We start from the raw sequence: 25,126 nt of genomic DNA on the forward strand, positions 1-25,126 counted from the left end.
TAATAATCCTCTTTAATAATCACTTCATTCCGCCATTATTAAAACGTTTTTGTCACTTTCACTCTAGAGGACCAACACGACATCTGCGATGAAGATGAAGTTGCAGGTAGGCTATATTACTACAATGTACAGTACAGGCCAAACGTTTGAACACCTCATTTCAATGTGTTTCCTTTATTTTCACGACTATTTACATTGTAGATTGTCACTGAAAACATCAAAACTATGACACCTGTGAAGTGAACACCATTTCAGGTGACTACTTTGAAGCTCATCGGGAGAATGCCAAGAGTGTGCAAAGTGGTAATCAGAGCAAAGGGTGGCTATTTTGAAGAAACTAAAATATAAGAAATGTTTTCAGTTATTTTACATTTTTTTGCTAAGTACATAACTCCACATGTGTTAATTCATAGTTTTGATACGTTCAGTGACAATCTACAATGTAAATAGTCATGAAAATAAAGACAACACATTGAATGAGAAGGTGTGTCCAAACTTTTGGCCTGTACTGTACTGTGTGTGTGTGTGTGTGTGTGTGTGTGTGTGTATATATATATATATATATATACAGTATATACATATACATACTTCCAAAGACATGCACCTGGGGATAGGTTGATTGGCAACACTAAATTGGCCCTAGTGTGTGAATGTGAGTGTGAATGTGGTCTGTCCGTCTGTGTTGGCCCTGCGATGAGGTGGCAACTTGTCCAGGGTGTACGCCGCCTTCCACCCGATTGTAGCTGAGATAGGCACCAGCGCCTCCCCCCCACCCCCGACCCCAAAGGGTATAAGCGGTAGAAAATGGATGTATGGATATATATATATATATATATATGTGTGTGTGTGTTAGGTCAGGAAAAAATACAGAGGCTATACCATCCCTACAAGCCCGTTTCGCAGGTTTCTCTGCTCGTCAGGGGATTTTTTTTTTCTTTTCGCAGTGAAACCTGCAAAATGGGCTTGTAGGGATGATATAGCCTCTGAGCACTGTATAACGGATAAACCACAAAAATCTTGACTACATATACAGTATATATATATATATATATATATATACATATATATATATATATATATATATATATATATATATATATATATATATGTAGGTGTGGGAAAAATCACAAGACTACTTCATCTCTACAGAACTGTTTCATGAGGGGTTCCCTCAATCATCAGGAGATTTTAATGGAAGCATTCACATACAATGGTTTATATAGGGCACAGAGTGGGTTGGTACATGCAGGCGTAGGGGCGTGGTGATTGGCTCATGTGTTACCTAGGAGGTGTTTCCGTCTGTGGCGGCATGTTGAAATGATTTCACTGCGCTTGTTGAGGGATGATAGACCTGGATGATATATAATAAACAGTTTCTCTTTTAAGCATAGGTTGCATCTTTTATTACCACTGTTGTAAGGTAACCTTACAAGGTAACCTTACAACAGTGGTAATAAAAGATACAACCTATGCTTAAAAGAAAAACTGTTTATTAGGTTGCATCTTTTATTACCACTGTTGTAAGGTAACCTTACAAGGTAACATTACAACAGTGGTAATAAAAGATGCAACCTATGCTTAAAAGAGAAACTGTTTATTATATATCATCCAGATCTATCATCCCTCAACAAGCGCAGTGAAATCATTTCAACATGCCGCCACAGACGGAAACACCTCGTAGGTAACACATGAGCCAATCATGTGTTACCCACCCACTCTGTGCCCTATATAAACCATTGTATGTGAATGCTTCCATTAAAATCTCTTGATGATTGAGGGAAACCCTCATGAAACAGTTCTGTAGAGATGAAGTAGTCCTGTGATTTTTCCCACACCTACATATTGCGCTCTACCACGGTATCGAGCACTATTCTCTGGATAATCCAATCGAGACATATATATATATATATATATATATATATATATATATATGTATGTGTGTAATGTATTTTTGATGATTGAATTAGCTGTATATACTGTTAGTTATACATATTTTTTAAGACTTAGAACAGGGGTGTCCAAACCTTTTCCATCGAGGTACTACATATTCAAAGCATGCATGGGCCATTTTGCTATTTTGTTTTGAAAAAAAACAAAAAAAAACAGAAAATGCTAAAAACTTAATAAATTTATGGACTGACATTTGTGTGATAGGAAGTAATGCAAAAGTTTCTTAAGCGCAAAAATTATGACTAAAGTGGTCAAGCTGTATTATTTAAAAGTGTTCTCAATAGTTTGGTTAAAAATATTTAGTATTAATTATGAGTTATTAAGTTTATTTATTGTAGCACTACATAATTGTATGTAAAAGCATTTTGCATCAGTTATTTATGAATTTCGGTATATTTAGTTGGTACGTTTATAAACCTTGGTTTTATGCGTCAAATAAATATTACAATTTGTGCTTAACATCATTTCGTATAATTTGGCAAGGTTGTAAACTGCAGGCAGGTTAGATATAATTATTGATTACCGTTAAAATCAAGAGAAAGATTACTAATTCAGTGTTGATATTTGAGTGGGCCCTGGGGCCCTCAGTCGTGGAAAAGTTAAGAACTCTATTATTATTACATATTATTGTCCACATTTCTGCTTTTATTGTTATTTTATGTTTGATTTCATTTTGACACTATGTTGTGGGGCCACAAAACTTGAGTGGTTTTACACACATCTATACACATTTTTGACACCCCTATCCTAAGGTTTGTTTGTTTATCTTATCTTATTGTCTTTTTCTCTCTGTGAGGTGACAAAGCCAAATTGGTATTATCAGAATTAGCAAAAAAAAAAACAAGCAAACAATTCCTATTAAATATTCTGTAATCTGGCACATTGCAGATGCTGCAGTATGGACCAGCACGGTGATGGTCTTCATCTTGAGGCTGCTCCTCTTAAAGCTTCTTGTTTTTAACTGTGTGGTGACAGCGCACACCGTTAGAAAGTGGTAAGAAAACATTCTACACTCATATAGAACAAAACCAGTGAAGTTGGCACGTTGTGTAAATTGTACATAAAAACAGAATACCATGATTTGCAAATCCTTTTCAACCTATATTCAATTGAATAGACTGCCAAGACAAGATATTTAAAGTTCAAACTGGAAAACTTTGTTATTTTTTGCAAATATTGGCTCATTTGGAATTTGATGCCTGCAACATGCTTCAAAAAAAGCTGGCACCAGTGGCAAAAAAGACTGAGAACGTTGAGGAATGTTCATCAAACACTTATTTGGAACATCCCACAGGTGAACAGGCTAATTTGGAACAGGTGGGTGCCATGATTGGGTATAAAAGCAGCTTCGATGAAGTGCTTGATCATTCACAAACAAGGATGGGGCGAAAGTCACCACTTTGTTAACGGATGCGTGAGAAAATTGTCCAACAGTTTAAGAACAACATTTCTCAAGAAGCTATTGCAAATAATTTAGAGATTTCTCCATCTATGGTCTGTAATATCATTAAAATGTTCAGAAAATCTGGAGAAATCACTGCACATAAGCAGCAAGGCTGAAAAATAACATTGAATGCCCGTGACCTTCGATCCCTCAGGCGGTACTGCATCAAAAAGTGACATCAGTTTAAAAAGGATATCACCACATGGGCTCAGGAACACTTTAGAAAACCACTGGCAGTAACTACAGTTTGCCGCTACATCTGTAATTCCAAATTAAAACTCTACTTTGCAAAGCGAAAGCCATTTATAAACAACACCCAGAAATACCGCCGGCTTAGCTGGACCTGAGCTCATCTAAGATGGACTGATGCAAAGTGGAAAAGTGTTCTGTGGTCTGACGATTCCTCATTTCAAATAGTTTTTGGAAACTGTGGATGTCGTATCCTCCGGAACAAAGAGGAAAAGAACCATCCGGATTGTTCTAGGCGCAAAGTTCAAAAGCCAGCATCTGTGGTGGTATGGGGGTGTATTAGTGCCCAAGGCATGGGTAACTTACACATCTGTGAAGGCACCATTAATGCTGAAAGGTACATACAGGTTTTGGAGCAACATATGTTGCCATCCAAGCAACGTTATCATAGACTCCCCTGCTTATTTCAGCAAGACAATGCCAAGCCACGTGTTACAACCGCATGGCTTCAGACTAAAATAGTGTGGGTACTAGACTGACCTGCCTGTAGTCCAGACCTGTCTCCCATTGAAAATGTGTGGCGCAATATGAAGCCTAAAATACAACAACGTAGACTACGGACTGTTAAACAACTTAAGTTGTACATCAAGCAAAAATGGGAAATATTTCCACTTTAAAAGTTTCAAAAAATGTTGTTAAAAGGAAAGGCCATGTAACACAGTGGTAAAAATGCCCCTACGCAGTTTGCACATTAAATATCCTGTCTTTGCAGTCTATTTAATTGAATATAAGTTGAAAAAGATTTGCAAATCATTGTGTTCTGTGTTTATTTACTAATTACACAACGTGTAAACTTCATTGGTTTTCTACAAAGATAATAGCAGAAGTATAACCAAGGGGGTAGGATGTCTTATTTGGCTCCTTATTGGCTTCTTCAGTTTGTAAATAGGCACATTTTTTGACAGCGGCGCCACTTTGGATGTAAAAATAAAATCTAAAAGCAAACTCCTCCTCTTTGGCAGGCGTTACGAATCACTGTGTGCCAAAACAACTCATCATAAACACAAACTTCCCCCAGGCTACCAATCTGATGAAAGCTATGAAATACTGGAACTAACCTTTCACTGTGAACGTACTAACTCATGCTCATGTCGTCATCTTTTTGCTTGTGCTGTATTTATTATTACACATTAGTTATATAAGTACAGGTTTACATTTGTAATTTACATTTAATATTTATTGATGACATTGAACCAACACAGCACAATAAAAACTCATTAAGTGACATACTTGGTTAATAAAGCTAATTTTAATATACCAATATATCCTAAAGCAGTAAAAAAAAAACAAAAAAAAACAATGCTCTCATAGTTTGTGTGTTATAGTTGAGAAAGGAAATTATTGTCCGTTTTATATCTAAAACATCTTATTAACAATGAATTTATTACATTTTTATAACAATAAAAAACAAGCTGGCACCCTTGTATCTGAAATCAAATTAATTGGTGCTTCTTCTCCGCTGTCCCCTGAACAGCAAAATTTGATAATTTTTCTTAAAAGAAAAAAAACAACATTTTGATAAGAAATACTGTTTCCAAACAATATAAATAATGTACTATTAACAACTGTGCTAGTGTTATGAAGTCATGTAATAATAGCATGCAACATTTACCTTGAAGAGTGGACTTCTGCAATACCTCTGTCCTCCGTCAAACACACCATCAGCAGCTTTTCCAAACTTTCATGGATACATGTCCATCATTCAGGTATCATTTTAACATCCTTGGCTGGCTTTAGACTCATTCTGCCTCAGTATGGTGTCACGATTCACTCGAATTGCTTCACCAAATTGGTGACCCGCTCGGTCATGATTTTGTGGCGTTAGGTACTTAACAAAAAAAGGTGAAATAACTGAAAAATATTCCAGTTTCTTCAAAATAACCGTCATTTGCTCTGATTACTGCTTTGCACACTTGTGGCATTCTCTCAATGAGCTTCACGCACACCTGTGAAGTGAAAACCATTCCAGGTGACTACCTCTCGAAGCTCATCAAGAGAATGCCGAGAGTGTGCAAATCAGTAATCAGAGCGAAAGGGTGGCTATTTTGAAGAAACTAGAATATAAATGAATCAACGTTTGAAAAATATAGCCCTTTTCCACAAGTGTCCCAAGGGCTGCACAAGCCACAACGACATCCTCGGCTCAGATCCCACATCAGGGCAAGAAAAAACCCAATGGGATACAATGAGAAACCTTGGAGGGGGCCGCAGATATGGGGGCCCCCACCCTCGACGACCGATGCAATGGACGTCGAGTGGATCTAGTTAATAGTGTGACAGTCCAGTCCATCGTGGGGCCAGCCGGATGTCGTCTTGAGTGGAGACAAGTCAGCAGCGCAGAGACGTCCTCAACTAATGCACAGATGAGCCGTCCACCCCGGGTCGCGACTTTGAACAGCTAGCGTAACATCTGTGGTCACCTAATAACCTCTCCACGCAGGAGAGGGGGGCAGAGCAGAAAAGAGATGGCAGATCAACTGGTCTAAAAGTGGGGTCTATTTAAAGGCTAGCGTATACAAATGAGTTTTAATATATATGAATATAAAACATGTTTTCAGTTATTTCCCCTTTTTTTGTTAAGTACATAACTCCACATGTGTTGTTTCATAGTTTTGATGCCTTCAGTTACAATCTACAATGTGAATCGTCATGAAAATAAAGAAAACACATTGAATGAGAAGGTGTGTCCAAACTTTTGGCTTGTACTGTATTTCAAGGATTAACAATGTATTTACTTGCAAATGGACTTTCTGGATATATATATATATATATATATATATATATATATATATATATATATATATATATATATATATATAGATGTATTTATTTTTTTTATCCAGAGGAAAAGCGGGTATCGACAACAGTTGATGGTTTACATCCCAGGTGTCGCCAACTTTGACAGTTGGAGTTGTGCAGAAGCCAAACCACACATCTTATGATAAGCTGTGACAGATGGGCCAGTCAGTGCACGACCTCCATGCAGTTGAAATATTTCTGTAAAAAGGCAAATATTAGTTAAACAAATTAAGCTGTTTGACTTCCTTTGTTTGGTAAAAAATAAAACACTTACACACATGTTTTTGTTTGTTTTTATCTTTTCCTCCACATTTTAAGTGCTTTGAATAACACACTGACAACATAACACCACTGGGTGGCAGTACAATCACAACTCACAACTTTTAAATAATTATTCATACAGCAAGAGTATGGAGCTTCTATACAGGAATCTACACTTCATAAATAAGTTAGGTATGTCATCAATGACCACACACAAAAACATTCCCACGTGTTATAAGCAATCACATGACCAAAATTTGGATAAAGCTTATGGCTAACCAAATAAGAATTGTACATGACATAATGGCTCATTGCCCAAGCTGACACATTTTGATAAGGTATAAAAAAAAAAATAAAAAGTGAAATGTTTTCAGTGATTTGCACTGAATGCTCCCAGGAAGGTGGAGCTTTGCAAATTTACAGTAGCACATTTAAAAAACAGGTGCTGGTTTGATGAGTTTTGACTCCCCCCCCCCCCACATAAAATGACCCTCTTGAGAAGCTCCCGTCATGTCTTTGGCTCAAAAATAACCTAGACTACAACAAATATGTGCAGCCTCCTAGCAAAGAGGTGGCAACACGTCTCCTGGAGGAACTACCAAACCCAGAAATCCAGACTGAAGAAGAAAAGGTGTCCGCGCAAATGTCATTAATGTACATTCAAGGAGAAGAGCTCACATTAACTGCCTTAGAAGGAGAAGTACCATCAGTTGGTGCATTTTAACAACGAGCAAAAATACAATATAAGTCGATGAAAAGGTTGAAAAAACACTGAAGTGGATTAAAATGAGACAAGAAAAATCAAAATAAAGTGCTTCTACGAATACAAACATCCTCTGTCTGAGATACTAATGAAAATCACATCAAAAGATAAAATAACACAAATGTTATTATTACACTGTGCTAGGAAGACAATAAAGCAGGGATATTCAACTGGATTTTTGCGGGGGCACACATGTCCAGAAAGCTAAGGACCGGGGTGCCAGACTTCTCCCTTCACTAGTAATGATGTATTAGTTTTCATTTTCTGGAGAACCACTGTCCTCTAAAAAATACATTTTTGGGGGGTCTGTTTATTTTGTCATTTACAAGAGTTTTAAGGACCGACTGCTAGTCAAAGATCATCTCTATGACACATCACTCTAGTGTTTTTAAGAGTAGTGCTGCAAAAATGTGAGTCTCTAAACCAAATTCCATTGGCCACCATAGAATAGCCCAAATGATTAAAAAAAGAGGGGACCTAAAATGGAACCTTGAGGAACACCACTAATCTAACTAAAGAAATTGAACACTTGACTACTGACTGCATCTGAAGTAAACAAGCTACAGCAACACCTTAGTTACGAAAAACCAAATCGCCAAAAAGTAGAGGCCTCAAAGGGGTGCCTTGCGGAATGCCTCAGTTATGTAAATCACAAGTTTGGACCCCAGTGTTCTATGTTTGCTCGCAAGGTTAAAATGTCAATGCATGGATCTGTCCCCAAGTTCCTCTACGCAACAAGAGCACTCTAGTGTTTTTAGGAATTTGCTGCAAAATTTTTTGGGCTCCCAAGGCTTTAACTTAACTCGCAGGCAGCCAGTTGAACAGCCAAATGATAAAACAAAGAAGGGATCTAAATTGGAACCTTGAGGAACACCACTAATCTAACTAAGGAAGTTGAACAAATGACTACTGACTGCATCTGATGTGAAGAAGCTACAGTATCAACTCAGTCACATAAATCACGTCACGAAAAACCAAATCGCCAAAAAGTAGAGGCCCAAAAAGGGTGCTTTGAGGAACGCCTCAGGTATGTAAATCACAAGTGTTCTATGTTTGCTAGCAAGGTTAAAATGTCAATGCATAGCTCTGCCAATGTGTTCACAGCGGTCCAAGTTCCTCTATACAACAGGAGCACTCTAGTGTTTTTAGGAATTTGCTGCAAACATGTTTGTCTCCCAGGTTTTGAACTAAACTCGCAGGCACTCAGCCAGTTGAATAGCCCAAATGATGAAAAAGAGAGGACCTAAAATGGAACCTTGAGGAACACCACTAAAATAGGCAAAGAAGTTCCAACAAATGACTCCCGACGGCATCTAAAGTAGGGGAACACTCGAGTTACATAAATCACAATATGAAAATAATTGTACCTGCCAAAAAAGGAGAGGACTTAAAGAGGTGCCTTGAGGAACGCCTCAGTTATGCAACTCATAAGTTTGGACCCGGGTGCCCCATGTTTGCTAGCAAGGTTAACATTTCAATGCGAGGATCTGCCAATGTGTTTACGATGGTCCAAGTTCCTCGATTCTTGCGTTTTTAAGAATTTGTCTCCCGCGGTTTGAACTGAACTCGTGGGCTGGTATGGTCTCATTTCAGGGGCCGCCGGTATTTAAGTATTTACATACCAACACAGCAACATTTAAGTCACTGGCATCTGATCTAAAGATAAAGAAAGTGTTACCAGTACAAAATAGTCCCAGTAACCGTCTGACTTCCTGTTGAGAGAGGAAGCAGTGGGCAACATCAGTGCTCAGTCAAAAACTAGTCTCTAGTGCACGGTCTGTACAGTCGGGCAAAAGGACTCCTACAGAGCGCTGAGAGCACCCAGCAGGAGCAAAGTGAAGAGTCGCAAAGGTTCGCCATGAGGGTGCAAGGTGGAGGTGGAAGAACCTCTGGGGTAGATCCTCCACCTGTCCCTGTGCGGGTGAAGACTCTCCATGTCCTTCTGGGCACTGTACGCCGCCACTGTGAAGTTAGCGTCCCCCGTGGTGAGGAGATCGAACACGCAGGAGTGGAAGTAAATGTCCTGCACCTCCAGCTGCTCCCGACAGCGATCCTTAGCGGCGTCCGTGGTGAAGATTTGCCTGCCCCCGTGGGAGGACAACTGGATCTGGGTGGAGTATCTCGGCCCGTGCGGACGCTGGAGCTGCAGGCCGACAGAGGGTGGGGACAGGGGCAAGTAGCCGCCCTGGTCGATGCGCTCTCCTCTGGGGCAGCCGTTCAGACACAGCTGCAGGTCCTGCGTGTCGTCGTAGGCGTGAGCCATCTCCTCCGGGATCCGCACCGCCAGGGTCAGATAGCGGCCCAGCTGTCGGACGATCACCGTGACGCCGATGTACCCGGCGTGCAGCTCCACGTGGTGGCCCGGGCTGCGCTCTGAGATCCACAGGGCCCTCACTTTCCCGATGGCGCCGTCGGCCCCCGCGGACATGTGGATGGGGTCGCCGCTGCTCACTGTGCCGTCATCGAAGGCGGCGGGAATGTTGTCTGTTACGGCCTGGTAGACCCTCTGCTCTGTGCAGCCCTCGTACGGCTTGAAAATCACGGTGATCTATAGGTAAGGAAGAGACCATGTCAAAATATGACTGAATAAGAAATCTTATTTTATGATGAGACCCTGAACTAACCATATGAACTAAACACACCTTTTATTCTATCACTGAAGGTTCGTTCCCTCAGATCACCTTCAATCTTAATCATTTATCGCAACAAGACGTTTTAGATACTTCTGTACTTCCAACCATGCAGGCTCTTTTCTTTTTTATTATTTTCTTAATACATTTTTTATATATTTTATTTAGCATTTTTTAATAGGTCCTTTTCTGAGATCCAGTGCACATATGCTCGGAATAGTTTAGAGCGGAAAAAATATATTTTTTATCTCTTCTTTTTTTAATATGTCCTGCATGCTTTCTATGATGTGCTCCAAGACAAACCTTTAACCTGTCATTGGAATGCTACGGAGGCCCTAAAGCAGGGGTCGGGAACCTTTTTGGCTGAGAGAGCCATGAAAGCCAAATATTTTAAAGTGTATTACAGTGAGAGCCATATAATATCTTTTAACACTGAATACAACTAAATGCGTGCTTTTTTTTAAGAAAGACCAACGTTTTATAGTATAATAAGTCTTATTTTGTTTTATAACCTCTTTATTCTGAAGCTAACCAATAATAAATAAAATACTTCTTACTATTGATGCGACTTCTTGAACAGGTGCGGTAGAAAACGAATGGATGGATTAAAATGCATGAGTTATTTTTAACACTGATTACCAGCGGAATTATTTATTACTAATCGTGTTAGGCAGGCCTGGGCAATCATTTTAACTCGGGGGCCAAATTTAGAGAAACAAATGTGTCTGGGGGCCGGTATATCTGATTTTTAGGAACACTAATACAAAAACTCACAATAATGTCTCATTGAATGCTAAAAAAGTTATGAGAGACTCTCTTAAAAAACAGAATGGAATTTTAAATTTTTTTCACCGAACGAGACACTCAGAATGTACATGAAAATAAAGAATGTGGGATTTACAATATTAACTATGAACGATAAAACACTGAATATTGACAACACCACCTTTCGATCGACATGTTTACAATCAAGCAAAACGCAGCAAAAGTGCAACAAACACATCAAAATATGAAAGTGAGGGGGGAAAAAACCTCACTTACAATCTGATATTTCTGATATATATCACTAAGCTTTCGAACTTTGTTGTAAAAATGTATTTCCGCATCTATCCCTGACACCCGCATTTCAGGTTGACTGCTCTGGAAACACTCTGTGGAAACGCTCACCACCCACACTGCTTGGGGCCTCGTCAGAGCTGCCGTGACTTAGATTACCATAGTAACAACTTAGATTAGCATAGTAACTAATTATATTACTATAGTAACTAGTATATCATGCAAAAGAGCAGATTTCATCCATTGAAATACTTTGTATAGTTCAAGATTCACTGTCATTAGAAAACATCACTGCACATCATGATGGCAGCTACAATTTCCATCTTGAAGATCTAAAAAAATTATTTGGGAATGTCCGGTGGGCCTGATTAAAAAGCATTACGCATGTGGCCCCCGGGCCTAATTTTCCCAGGTCTGGTGTTAAGCAATGTCAGCTGTGATGTATCTGAGAGCAAGATGCAGTCATCAAAAGAGCCACATCTGGTTCTAGAGCCATAGGTTCCCTACCCCTGCCCTAAAGGGGCATTTTTTTTAGAGAAACATATAGGGACATGGGGAAAAACGTTTTTTTAGATATGTTTCTTGTATTCACGGGAAAACATTTCATGCGCATGAGAAACTATCACGAGCACAGGAGAAACTTTTATTCTAGTTTCTTCGAAGTGGCTCAGTGGGAGAGTGACCGTGCGCAACCCGAGGGTCCCTGGTTCAATCCCCACCTAGTACCAACCTAGTCACGTTCGTTGTGTCCAGAGCAAGACACTTCACCCTTGCTCCTTGCATGGCAGCTCCCTCCATCAGTGTGTGAATGTGTGTGTGAATGGGTAAATGTGGAAGTAGTGTCAAAGCGCTTTGAGTACCTTGAAAGTAGAATAGCGCTATACAGGTACAACCCATTTATCATTTATTTATTTATAAAATAGCCACCCTTTGCTCTGATTACTGTTTTGCACACTCTTGGCATTCTCTCGATGAGCTTCAAGCACACCTGTGAAGTGAAAACCATTTCAGGTGACTACCTCTTGAAGCTCATCGAGAGAATGCCAAGAGTGTGCAAAGCTGTAATCAAAGCAAAGGGTGCCTATTTTGAAGAAACTAGAATATAAGACATGTTTTCAGTTATTTCACATTTTTTGTTAAGTGCCTAACTCCACGTGGTCATTCATAGTTTTGATGCCTTCAGTTGCAATCTACAATGTAAATAGTCATGAAAATAAAGAAAACGCATTGAATGAGAAGGTGTGTCCTAACTTTATTCTCTCTCCATCGCCTTCTTTCTCACAGCCATTTATGCGTAACTGTGACAGTTTGCACATACTTTAAAACGTGCGAAATGTAGATGCAAAAACAGAGACCGCCAACAGTTTCAGTCTTGATGAATCACGTTCAAGTGAATTACGATGATATGTGCATCTCCTCCTCCCAGTGTTGTGGGGGATCTGGTAATCATCATATATTCTGCATATACTGTACATTAAGACAGATTCGCTCAATGGATTGCGCTCGCACACACAAACCTGTGACAAATGTGCTCACGTCAATAAATAGGCATTGTCCCATTTTGAATAAATACAATAATAAATTACTTCAACATGACATAGAAAGCTGTTAAAGCTGCAAAGAGGAGACCAACTCTCTCTTTTCTTTACCTTTTAGCTGTGTTAGTATTATTAACTTACAATGATAAGTTAAAGCCTGGTTTCACAAAACATTCAGTTGCATATATTATATCAACATGATTCAGTTATAGAAGAACTGTATCATTAATGATGCATGATTGCATTGCTCTGGAGTTAATTAAAAGAAGAAATAGAGCTATGTCCTGTTTGGTGCGGTCCAAAATGCATTTGTAGGGTCCATTTAATGTTTAACAGGGTTGTTATTTGAAAGAAAATGAGTATTAAAACTAGGGCTGTCAAAAATAACAAGTTAACTCCTGTGATTAATCACAAAAAATGATTGCAATAATCATGTATAAATGCAGGTTAATACAATTTATTTTGACTGTACATGTTCCTTTGCCTTAACATTGGATGGACTTTAGATACAACTGTTGCCAAGTTCTGAGCAAATTAAATACATGCATTCAAGTAAAACAAAACAAAAAAAATGATCTGACAATACAACATTTGTTTGAAAATATTGTGGTCTCCTTTAAATGAATGTAATTTAGGCAAGCAAGTAATAACTTGTGATTATTAATAATTAATCCATATACAGTAGCGGGATTAATCTACCGTATGTTCCCAGGCTGTAGAGCACACCCGAATTTAAGCTGCAGCCACCATGTTTTAGAAGAAAAAAATATTTTTACCAATATTAACTACTGATCTATACAGTGTGAAATTGGGTATTTGCAAATGTTATTTTACATACTTTAATTGTTTCTAATTGGTGCCAGTAACACGGCAGTAAAACGGCTGATCAAACTGGCCTCAGTGTGGACCCCCTCTCCAGTGGCCAAGGCTTAGACTGATTTTTTTTTCTCTAATCCACCCAACCATACCATGAAAACACTCCAACAGACATCACACATGGGACGGTTTAGTAGAAGGAAAAATACTTTCAAAAAACCCCCCCCAAAAACCGCTATGGACGGTTACACTTCCAGTTCAAGGCAGGAAACAGGACGTACATTTTCAACTCGCAGAACCTGCAGTCAACGAACTTGTCCAAAAGATGGCTCCATAGCACAAACACTAACACACCTTTTCAGTGTCTCTGTCGGTGTTGAAAACTACCGTATTTTCACTGGATTATAAGGCGCACTCCCGATGAGCAGGTCTATTCAGGTCTATTTTCATACAAAAGGCGCACCGAATTAAAGGCCACATTAAAGGGCTCATTTCTATTTATTGGTTATATTTTTATTGGTCAAAATGTTGCATAGATTATGTTTTACAGATTATCTTCAAGTCGCCTTCTGACAGTCGCTTCAGGGTGCGCCGTTTTGTGGGCGGTCTTATTTACGTGGGTCACCTTCGGCAGCGTCTTCTCCCCGTCATCTTTGTTGTAGCGTGCAAGGATGTGAGTGGAAGAAGTGTCAAAAGATGGCGCTAACTGTTGTAATGACATTCAGACTTTACTTAAATCAATAACGGAGCACCATCTTCTCATCCGTGGCTCACTAGTGCAACAACAACGCTGGAAATGTGTCCTTTGAAAAAACGTCTGACCAGAACTCTCTAATAACTAAAGTTCCTTCGGTGAATGATGTAAACTCACTATACCAGTATGTTTTAGCGCTTTTATGGCGAGTCTACTGACAGATATAAGTTACAACTTTACGCTACTTTATATTATAAATGGCAACAGCGGAGGATGAATGTCCCATAACAAGAAGATAGAGAAAAATAAGAAGCTTATCGACTACGTCGTCGGCATGGACTACAATGGTAGACTCGCACAATTTTTCAGGATTTATAGAGACCCCAAATACAGATCAGCTTGTACCAGAAGGTAAGAAAAGTTGCTTTTGTATAATATTGCGAAACAAAATGCCAGATAATATGTTTTACCTTATACACACACACACACCATAATAATACTCGTATGTTGAAGAAGCACAGTACAATCCATCAAGCGGTGCGGCTTCATGGCTTACCAAAGTGGTACTAAAACATTTTGATAGATTTTTGAGCGCTATGTGTATTGTTCTACATTTTCAATGGAACATATAAAATGTTGGTGTGGTTTACTTGCGTCATATTGCAGCCTACACTCATCTCTTATGTGTGACTGCCATCATATTGCATTCTACATGTATCTCTTTTGTGCGACTGCCATCTACTGGTCACACTTATCATTTCACCATGTACCAAATAAAATAGCTTCAAGGTCGGTAAGCCCAACAAAAATTATTCCGTACATTAGGCGTACCAGGTTATAAGGCGCACCATCGAGTTTTGAGAAAATGAAAGGATTTTAAGTGTGCCTTATAGTCCGAAAAATACGGTATTTGTTGAAAACAAAACATTATGAAAAATCCATAAATTAGCTGCACCGTTTTACAAGCTGTACGGTTGAAAGGGTTTAAAAAAGTAGCGGCTCTTAGTCCTTTGACAGCACTAATTCCTCTGACTTTTACTATATTTAATTTTGGAGGTATGCTAAAAAGTTCCCTTCCCCCTCGCTCTCTTGGCCCATATATTAACACTCATCCATTACACACTTGAGACATGGCTAAATTAGTTTTTAACAAGTTGCAATTTGACACAGCTATGCAAACATGCAGGCACACGTGCCCACACACACTCACACAAACACACATTAAAAAAAACACCACACACACACAAGACTGCAGTTGTGAGAGGAAGTAGCGGTGTGCACAAGGGTGTGGCGTGAGCATTACAGCGAGTGTTAGCATCATAGTTCCGGTGAATGGCGGCTTTGTTCACATGACAGCAGTGAGGCATGAGCCCTGTCAGGCCATTAAGCTTGGAGGGCCAGTCAGTGTGTGTGTGTGCGTGCGTGCATGCGTGTGTGTGTGTGCGTGCGTGCGTGTGTGTGAGAGCGCTCGTACTAATTGTGACTAATAACTTGCCCCACCTCTGGTACAAGGTCAGACGTCCACCGTGCAGCAGCTATACTATTTGCTTTTGTGTGTTGTGTCTGTGTTTATATATATATATACACACATATATATATATATACATACATATGTATATATACATATATACATATACATATATACATATATATATATACATTATATATATACATATATACACACATATATACATTATATATACATATATACACATATATATATATATATACATATATATATACATATATATATATACATATATACATATATATATATAGACATATATACATATATATATATATACATATATAAATATATATATATATATATATATACATATATATATATACATATATACATATATATATATACATATATATATACATATATAAATATATATATATATATATATGTAATATATATATATATGTATATATATACATACATATATATGTGAGTGTGTGTGTGTGTGTGTGTATGTTTGACTCACTAATGCAGTGTTTTTCAACCTTTTTTGAGGCAAGGCACATTTTTTTCTATTAAAAAAAAATCCAGAGGCACACCACCAGCAGAAAACGTTAAATAATGAAACTCCACCAGGTCCATCCATCCAACTATTTTCTACCGCTTGTCCCTTTTTGGGGTTGCGGGGGGTCGCTGGAGCCTATCTCAGCCTTGTGCCTTATTTTGAATTTGTTGGTGTTTTCCTGTGTGTAGTGCTTTAGTTCTTGTCTTACTCTGTTATTTTGGGAGCCCTTCCGGTTTTGTTGGTGTTTTCCTGTAGCAGTTTCATGTCTTCCTTTGAGCGCTATTCCCCAAAAAGTATATTTAAGTTTTTGCTGTCCTTCTTTGTGTGGATATGGTTGATTGTCATGTGATGTACGGATGTACTTTGTGGACGCCGTAAGTTTTTGCTGTCGTCCAGCATTCTGTTTCTGTTAACTTTGTAGCCAGTTCAGTTTTACTTTCGTTTTGCATAGCCATTGCCTTTTCCTTTCCCTTTTGTTCATTTTTGGTTTAAGCATTACATACCTTTTTTTTTTTTAACCTGCACTCTGCCTCCCGCTGTGGTCTGCAAATTGGGATCACAACAAATCATCTTTGTCTCACCCGACACCTTACGACTTTTACAAAGCAATTAAAGGCCTACTGAAACCCACTACTACCCACCATGCAGTCTGATAGTTTATATATCAATGATGAAATATTAACATTGCAACACATGCCAATACGGCCTTTTTAGTTTACTAAATTGCAATTTTAAAATTCCCGGGAGTTTCGTCTTGAAAACGTCACAGGTTTTTAGGAAGTATGAACGCTGCGCACACACACAGCCAAAAGTCGTCTGCTTTAACCGCATAATTACACAGTATTTTGGAGATCTGTGTTGCTGAATCTTTTGCAATTTGTTCAATTAATAATGGAGAAGCCAAAGTAGAAAGACGGAGTTGGGAAGCTTTAGCCTTTAGCCACACAAACACACGGTGATTCCTTGTTTAAAATTCCCGGAGGTGAACTTTACTACGGATTAGAGCGCGGTCAAGCGAACATGAATCACGACCGAATGTCAACCAGCAGGTTTCGGTGAGAAAATTGTGGTAATAAGTCGCTTCTTACCGGAGAAAAGCTGAGCTTGTGCCGTCCATAGCTGCCGTCGACTTCCCTGAGACGTACAACTCCGACTATCAGGTACTGTTAAACTCACTAAAACACTAGAAAGATAAGGAATTTCCCAGAATTATCCTAGTAAATGTGTCTAAAATCATCAGAATCCGTCCCAATGCAATCGTTTTTTTTTTCTTCTAGTCCATCGCTATCAATATCCTCAAACACAAATCTTTCACTCTCGCTCAAATTAATGGGGAAATTGTTGTTTTCTCGGTCCAAATAGCTGTTTTTGTTGGAGGCTCCCATTGAAATCAATGTGAATATGTGAGGAGCCATCAATATGTGACGTCATCGCCTGCGACTTCCGGTAGAGGCAGGGCTTTTCTCCAGTTGCGAACGTTATTATGGATGTTCTCTACTAAATCCTTTCAGCAAAAATATGGCAATATCGCGAAATTATCAAGTATGACACATAGAATGGACCTGCTATTCCCGTTTAAATAAGAAAATGTAATTTCAGTAGGCCTTTAACTACCTGCTGCCACCTGCTGACATGGAGTATTACGTGGTTACCCTGCAGAGTTTAACACAGCACAGACACTAAGCAACGGCACATTATGTGCAGATTATAATGATTGATTTGCAAAAAAATTTTTGGGGGACCAATTAGGTGAAGTTGCATAATTTCCCACGGCACACCACACAATATCTCCCTGCACACTAGTGTGCCACGGCACAGTGGTTGAAAAACACTGCACTAAAGATAGTGAATTAAGGACAGTCTAGGGACCACCGTATGTTGCTAAAACATCACCACAGGTTGTTCACGATGCTTGTGCGTTTGTTGTCATACAAGGACAAGCGTCTGCATATGTCGCCGCACACATGCTGAGTGCCAGGCGAGACACACGCACACGCAGCGCGGCATACAGTGGGTCCTTTCACACGCGGGCATTCTACACTTAGGCTATGTTGATCCATTAACCATGTTAGGGTTTTTTTCAACACTGCCTCAGTCACAAGAGACGGTCACAAGACGGAGATGTTGGCCTCACACCTGTGAGGATGACTGGCGGACACATAAAGACACAGTGACACAAGAACCGTCACTCCTCGCTAGATTTCCCTTCAAGTATTGCGATTTCACTTACTTAAAACCTTACTCGACATATTTTAGCCTAAATTTGGTATTTTTTTGATACAAAACCCAAACCCAGTGAAGTTGGCACATTGTGTAAATCGTAAATAAAAACAGAATTCAACGATTTGCAAATCCTTTTCAACCTATATTCAATTGCCAAGACAAGATACTTGACATTCAAACTGGTAAACTTTGTTATTTTTTGCAAATATTAGCTCATTTGGAATTTGATGCCTGCAACATGTTTGAAAAAAGCTGGCACAAGTGGCAAAAAAGACTGAGAAGGTTGAGGAATGCTCGTCAAACTCTTATGGATGGGGCGAGGGTCATCACTTTGTGAACAAATGCGTGAGCAAATTGTCTAACAGTTTAACAACAACATTTCTCAGCGAGCTATTGCAAGGTATTTAGGGATTTCACCATCCGCGGTCCGTGATATCATGAATATCACTGGCACTCATCAAGGGGGGAAATGAGTGTAAAGGATCCTAAATTTTGGACACCCAAAAATGTACGTGACAATAAAGAAAGTGCGATTCACAATATTAACTATAAACACTAAAACACTGAATATTAACAACATATGAACTTCGTAAAGTGTAACAAACACCTACATTATGATATATTATCACGTAAAAATCTGCTTCCGCATCCATTTCTGACACATGCGTTTCGGACTGGCTGCTCTGAAAACAAACCCCGCCCACTCTGGTTTGTTCCTCGTCTGAGCTGCTGTGACGTAGATTACCGTAATAACTCGTACAACACTCAAAAGCGCAGATTTCAACAATTGAAATACTTTCTATAGTTCATTACTTGCGGTCATTTACAAACTCTGTTTCCATATGAGTTGGGAAATTGTGTTAGATGTAAATATAAACGGAATACAATGATTTGGAGATCATTTTCAACCTATATTCAGTTGAATGCACTACAAAGACAAGATATTTGATGTTCAAACTCATAAACTTTATTTTTTTTTGCAAATAATAATTAACTTAGAATTTCATGGCTGCCACATGTGCCAAAGTAGTTGGGAAAGGGCATGTTCACCACTGTGTTACATCACCTTTTCTTTTAAGAACACTCAATAAACCTTTGGGAACTGAGGAGACACATTTTTGAAGCTTTGAAAGTGGAATTATTTCCCATTCTTGTTTTATGTACAGCTTAAGTTGTTCAACAGTCTGGGGTCTCCGTTGTGGTATTTTAGGCTTCACAATGCGCCACACATTTTCAATGGTAGACAGGTCTGGACTACAGGCAAGCCAGTCTAGTACCCGCACTCATTTACTATGAAGCCATGCTGTTGTAACAAGTGACTTGGCATTGTCTTACTGAAATAAGCAAGAGCGTCCATGATAACGTTGCTTGGATGACAACATATGTTGCTCCAAAACCTGTATGGACCTTTCAGCATTAATGGTGCCTTCACAGATGTGTAAATTACCCATGCCTTGGGCACAAATGCACCCCCACACCGTCACAGATGCTGGCTTTTCAACTTTGCACCTAGAACAGTGCTGATGGTTCTTTTCCTCTTTGGTCTGGAGGACACGACGTTCACCATTTCCAAAAAACAATTTGAAATGTGGACTTGTCAGACCACAGAACACTTTCCCACTTTGCATCAGTCCATTTTAGATAATCTCGGGCCTAGTGAAGCCAGCCGCGTTTCTGGGTGTTGTTTATAAATGGCTTTGGCTTTGCACAGTAGTTTTAACTTGAACTTACAGATGTAGCGACAAACTGTAGTTACTGACAGTGGTTTTATGAAGTGTTCCTGAGCCCACTTGGGAATATCCTTTACACACTGATGTCGCTTTTTGATGCAGTACCTTCTGAGGGAACGAAAGTCAGTTATATCTTCGCTTACGTGCAGTGATTTCTCCAGATTCCCTGAACTTTTTGGTGGTATTACAGACCGTAGATGGTGAAATTCCTAAATTCGTTGCAATAGCCCGTTGAGAAATGTTATTCTTAAAGTGTTTGACAATTTGCTCACGCATTTGTTCACAAAGTGGTGACCGTTTCCCAATCCTTGTTTCTGAATGACTGAGTATTTCACAAAAGCTGCTTTTATACCGAATCATGGCACCCACCTGTTCCCAATTAGCCTGCACACCTGTGGCATGTTCCAAATAAGTGTTTGATGAGAATTCCTCAACTTTATCAGTATTTATTGCCACCTTTCTGGCATCAAATTCTAAAGTTAATGATTATTTACAGTTATTATTCAGTTTGAACCTCAAATATGTTGTATTTGTAGCATATACAACTGAATATGGGTTGAAAATGATTTGCAAATAATTGTATTCCGTTTATATTTACATCTAACACAATTTCCCAACACATATGGAAACGGGGTTTGTAAAAACAGCACTGCACATCATAATGGAGGCTACAGTTTTGATGGTAAAGGTCTAAAAAATTATGCAGAACGTCCGGCGGGACAGATTGAATATTTTGTATTGTACTGTGCTTCATATTTTGCCCAATCTGATGTATAGTCATTCATGAGGACGCTCTTCCTATTGCCGTGAGTTTTGCTGTGTTCCAGCATTCCGTTTTGTTGTTTTGCAACCTGTCAGTTTTAGTTTAGTTTTTGCATAGCCTTCCCTATCCTTCGGTGCCCTTCTAAACAGTATCCGTCTTTTGTTTGTCATTACATTAAATATTAATTTACCTGCACCTTGCCTCTTCGATCTTCTGCATCTTGAGAACACACCAGTAATCGCCAACATGCGACCCGAGCATCACATTTTTATTAGTTACACTCATTAAACGATCAATCAAATAAACAGAAAATAGATTAAAGCCTTGGATTTAACTGTTGCGGTTCTAATGCCAAATGAGTTAAAAACACCACCGGCCGTTTATTAGTGGGCCCAAAATCATCAGTTTTCTATGATACAGGGAATGGAAAGAAGATATTGTCTTGCTCCTATCATAAAGCTGTCACGGTGAGGGGGACGCAGCTTACTGCGGGGTTCGTTCTCCCGGGATGCAGACGGACCACCCAGGACAAGGCGTGCAGGTAGGAACATTATTTAATCATCAAAAAATAACGCATGGTACAAAAAAGAGAAAACAAGCAAAAGGGATGCGTGCCGATCGCATGGGAAGCTAAGGAAAAAACTTTGAGCAGGAATCATGAGCTAGGAAACACGAAGACCAAACGTAACAGGTTGCACATAGCAGACAATGAAGCCAGGCCGACTGACCCGCAAAGGTAGGAATAAATAGTCCCTCTTATTAGTGCTAGGGAAACAGGTGAGCGTCCCGAGCACCAATCAGAGACAGGTGGAAACAATAAGCACCCATGGTAACTAAAAACAAAAAAGGGTGCACAAAAACAGGAACTAAGGGAGTCCAAAACTAAATGTTTACAACACATGATCCGGGTTGCGGATCATGACAAAAAGCCAGTAACAAAAAAACTAAATACTGTGTAACTTTGTTTTGCGCTTGTATATTGTCATACTGCACACAGTATAAGGATGTAACCATGTTAAAAGTTCATATCACGGTTAATGTCACCAAAATTATCGCGGTATTGTTGCAAGCGCTCTAAAAGTACTCATACACACTTAAAACCAAGTTTTAGCCAAACAATATGCTTTTTTGGCAGAAGAAATTAGTTAAATAGTAAAACTGTTGCGGCTATTTAATAGCCATATTATTTTTATTTGAGTGATGAAATATGCTATCTTATTTTGTTTTAACTTGAAAACATTTTGGTAATTTTTTATGATGAAGAAAATTTGTGTTGGGTGAGTCACGTCCGATTTATGTGACGTCACGCAAATTCACTTCCTGTTGTCATATTGTATCGCTCGTTAAGATCAGGGAATGTTTTTTTTTAATGATGAAAGACGTTAACTGCTCTTGTTTTCATGTTTGAATTAAAGCTAGCTAGCGCTATCCAGCTTTTCAAGCAAATGGGCAGTGTCACCGGTCTGTGAGATTATCAGTGTTGTCAATCACAGTTTTACGATAATTTTAATTTAAAACGGTAATACTTACCCTAGGAACTTTTATTGCGGTGTACAATTATACAGGACTATTACATCCTTGAGACAGTATAACCTCAGAGTTAACAATCACTATCATAAATCCTTTATTAACTTTACAGGTGATGTCTTGTGAAAGATTCAACCTGCCATACAAAACAATAAAACTATACAATTGTAAACTTACTGTAAGATGACATCCAGTACAGGCCAAAAGTTTGGACACACCTTCTCATTTCAATGTATTTTCTTTATTTTCTTGACTATTTACACCTGTGAAGTGAAAACCATTTCAGATGACTACCTTTTGAAGCTCATTGAGAGAATGCCAAGAGTGTGCAAAACAGTAATCAGAGCAAAGGGTGGCTATTTTGAAGAAACTAGAATATAAAACATGTTTTCAGTTATTTCACCTTTTTTTTGTTAAGTACATAACTCCACATGTGTTCATTCATAGTTTTGATGGCTTAAGTGACAATCTACAATGTAAATAGTCATGAAAAAAAAGAAAACCGATTGAATGAGGGACGGTGTGTCCAAACTTTTGGCCTATACTGTATACCACCATTTGCATAATTGGCAAAAGAAAATAACTGCTGGGGTCTCTTATATGCATTTTGTCCACATGAAATTGGCATTGACAACTGTGGCTGTAGGCAACCTCCTGGTGTTGTTTTGATCAACTCTGGCAGTAGCTTCATTTGAAGCATCATAAATGCATTAACGTCCTCTGCCTGTTTTTTGAAAATGTTGCAACTCAACTGTTGGTGTAACACTTGTTTCTTCCTTTTGTCGTTTGCAATGAAGTCAGCCGTTATTACAGTTTTTCCGTAGCTCCAAAACATTAAAGTAGAAAAAAACAAAAAGTTGTTATATAACATGTGTTTTCAGATTTTGTAAGTAAACCCCTATCCAATTATTGCCTGCCTCTAATTAGCAACCCATCCATGTTGTGGTGTACAGTAAGTAAATAAACCTCTCGGCTATAATTTTGAGCATTTTATGACATCCATATTGAATACGTTCAATATCTGAATCTATGGTAAACGTCACATTTCATCAAGGTAAAAAAAACTGTTATTCTACTGTGGCTGCATCACAAAAAATACAAAGCCCCCAAAAAAAGCAATATTTAGGAAGTCATATTCTCATAGGACAGACATGTGTGACATCATGCCAAATAGCAATTTGATATCTACAGTAGTTTTTTTGTGTGACTTTAGAAAGGTATTTACCAAAAAATGTTGTTTGAATTACAAATTGTATGACTTAGAGAGTGTGCTATCAACTCTACTAAGCAAAACAAAACTCTACTGCTTGAGTAGGGCTGGGTGATATATGGCCAACCATTTGTTTACCATCATTAGGAATGTTCCAAATAGGGATTTATTCTGCCCATTTCGATACATCATAGTCTATGCCAACATAAACAAATTGCCTCCTCAGAGATAATGATAACGTTTTAAAATGTAAACATAACCATTTTTAAATCATACATACCCTGTTGCCGGAACTGCTACTTGCAAATGTGCATCATCTTTAACTGCTATTATGCTACGTGTACTGTTTGCAGTAGCAAGCTGTACATTCTCTGCTCGCATTTTCACGCTTTTAGTATAATCTCTTGGGTGCTACTTTTTGGAATAATGGTAAATGGTAAATGGGTTATACTTGTATAGCGCTTTTCTACCTTCAAGGTACTGTAAGCGCTTTAAATGATAAATGGGTTGTACTTGTATAGCGCTTTTCTACCTTCAAGGTACTCAAAGCGCTTTGACACTACTTCCACATTTACCCATTCACACACACATTCACACACTGATGGAGGGAGCTGCCATGCAAGGCGCCAACCAGCACCCATCAGGAGCAAGGGTGAAGTGTCTTGCTCAGGACACAACGGACGTGACGAGGTTGGTTTTAGGTGGGATTTTGAACCAGCTTTGACACTATTTCCACATTCACCCATTTACACATTGCCATGCAAGGCTTTAACCAATACCCTTCAGGAGCAAGGGTGCTCAAGGACACAACGGACGTGACAAGATTGGTAGAAGGTGGGGATCGAACCAGGAACCCTCAAGTTGTGTAATTAAACAAATGTGTTGTGTTGTACAGTACAACCCTGATTTACAAACTTATTTGGTTCAGAACCAGGGTTCTTAAATAGAAAAGTGTGTATGCTGAAGCAAATTTCTCCGTAAGAAACAATGTAAACAGGAAAAACCGTTCCCTGTCTTGAAAAAAGTCCATAGTTAAGTCAAAGTTTGCACACTTTGAAGATATCAAAACGGACATAACAAGGGGGGTGATGGATCAACTTTATATGTAATATAAAAACCAAAACGACGATGACTAGGTGAATTGTCCTCATTTTCATCCGCCCTGCTAACACGCACACACACAGTCCCTAACCCTGTGATGCACTCACAGTTTGAAATCAAACTCCTTAACTTTAAATCAAATCCATTTTACCTTGTCAGTCAAATTGAGGCAGTATCGACAACACTGTGGGTACTTCCTGAATGTTTCAAACCACACATCGCTTTCCATTGCTCTCTTTAGACTCACATTGAGATCGCAAAAATAGAAGGATGCTGTAAAAAGCCAAAGCATACAAACTAGCACAGTAGCTAAGTACAGCACTGCTGTGATAACTAAATGAG

The 25,126-nt window shown here is 38.8% G+C and overlaps 1 protein-coding gene across 1 annotated transcript in view; it reads right to left on the bottom strand.

Moving 5' to 3' along the window:
* Nucleotides 1–6,721: 6,721 nt before the first annotated feature.
* Nucleotides 6,722–25,126, bottom strand: part of rgmb (repulsive guidance molecule BMP co-receptor b) — a 37,881-nt gene continuing 19,476 nt past the window's right edge. The window contains exon 3 of the mRNA XM_061906378.1: nucleotides 6,722–10,014. Within this exon, the coding sequence (XP_061762362.1) occupies nucleotides 9,268–10,014 (747 nt within the window). The 3' untranslated portion in view covers nucleotides 6,722–9,267. The remainder of the gene's footprint in view (nucleotides 10,015–25,126) is intronic.

This window comes from Nerophis ophidion, linkage group LG07, assembly GCF_033978795.1.
Source record: "Nerophis ophidion isolate RoL-2023_Sa linkage group LG07, RoL_Noph_v1.0, whole genome shotgun sequence".
NCBI classification, from domain to species: Eukaryota; Metazoa; Chordata; class Actinopteri; order Syngnathiformes; family Syngnathidae; genus Nerophis; species Nerophis ophidion.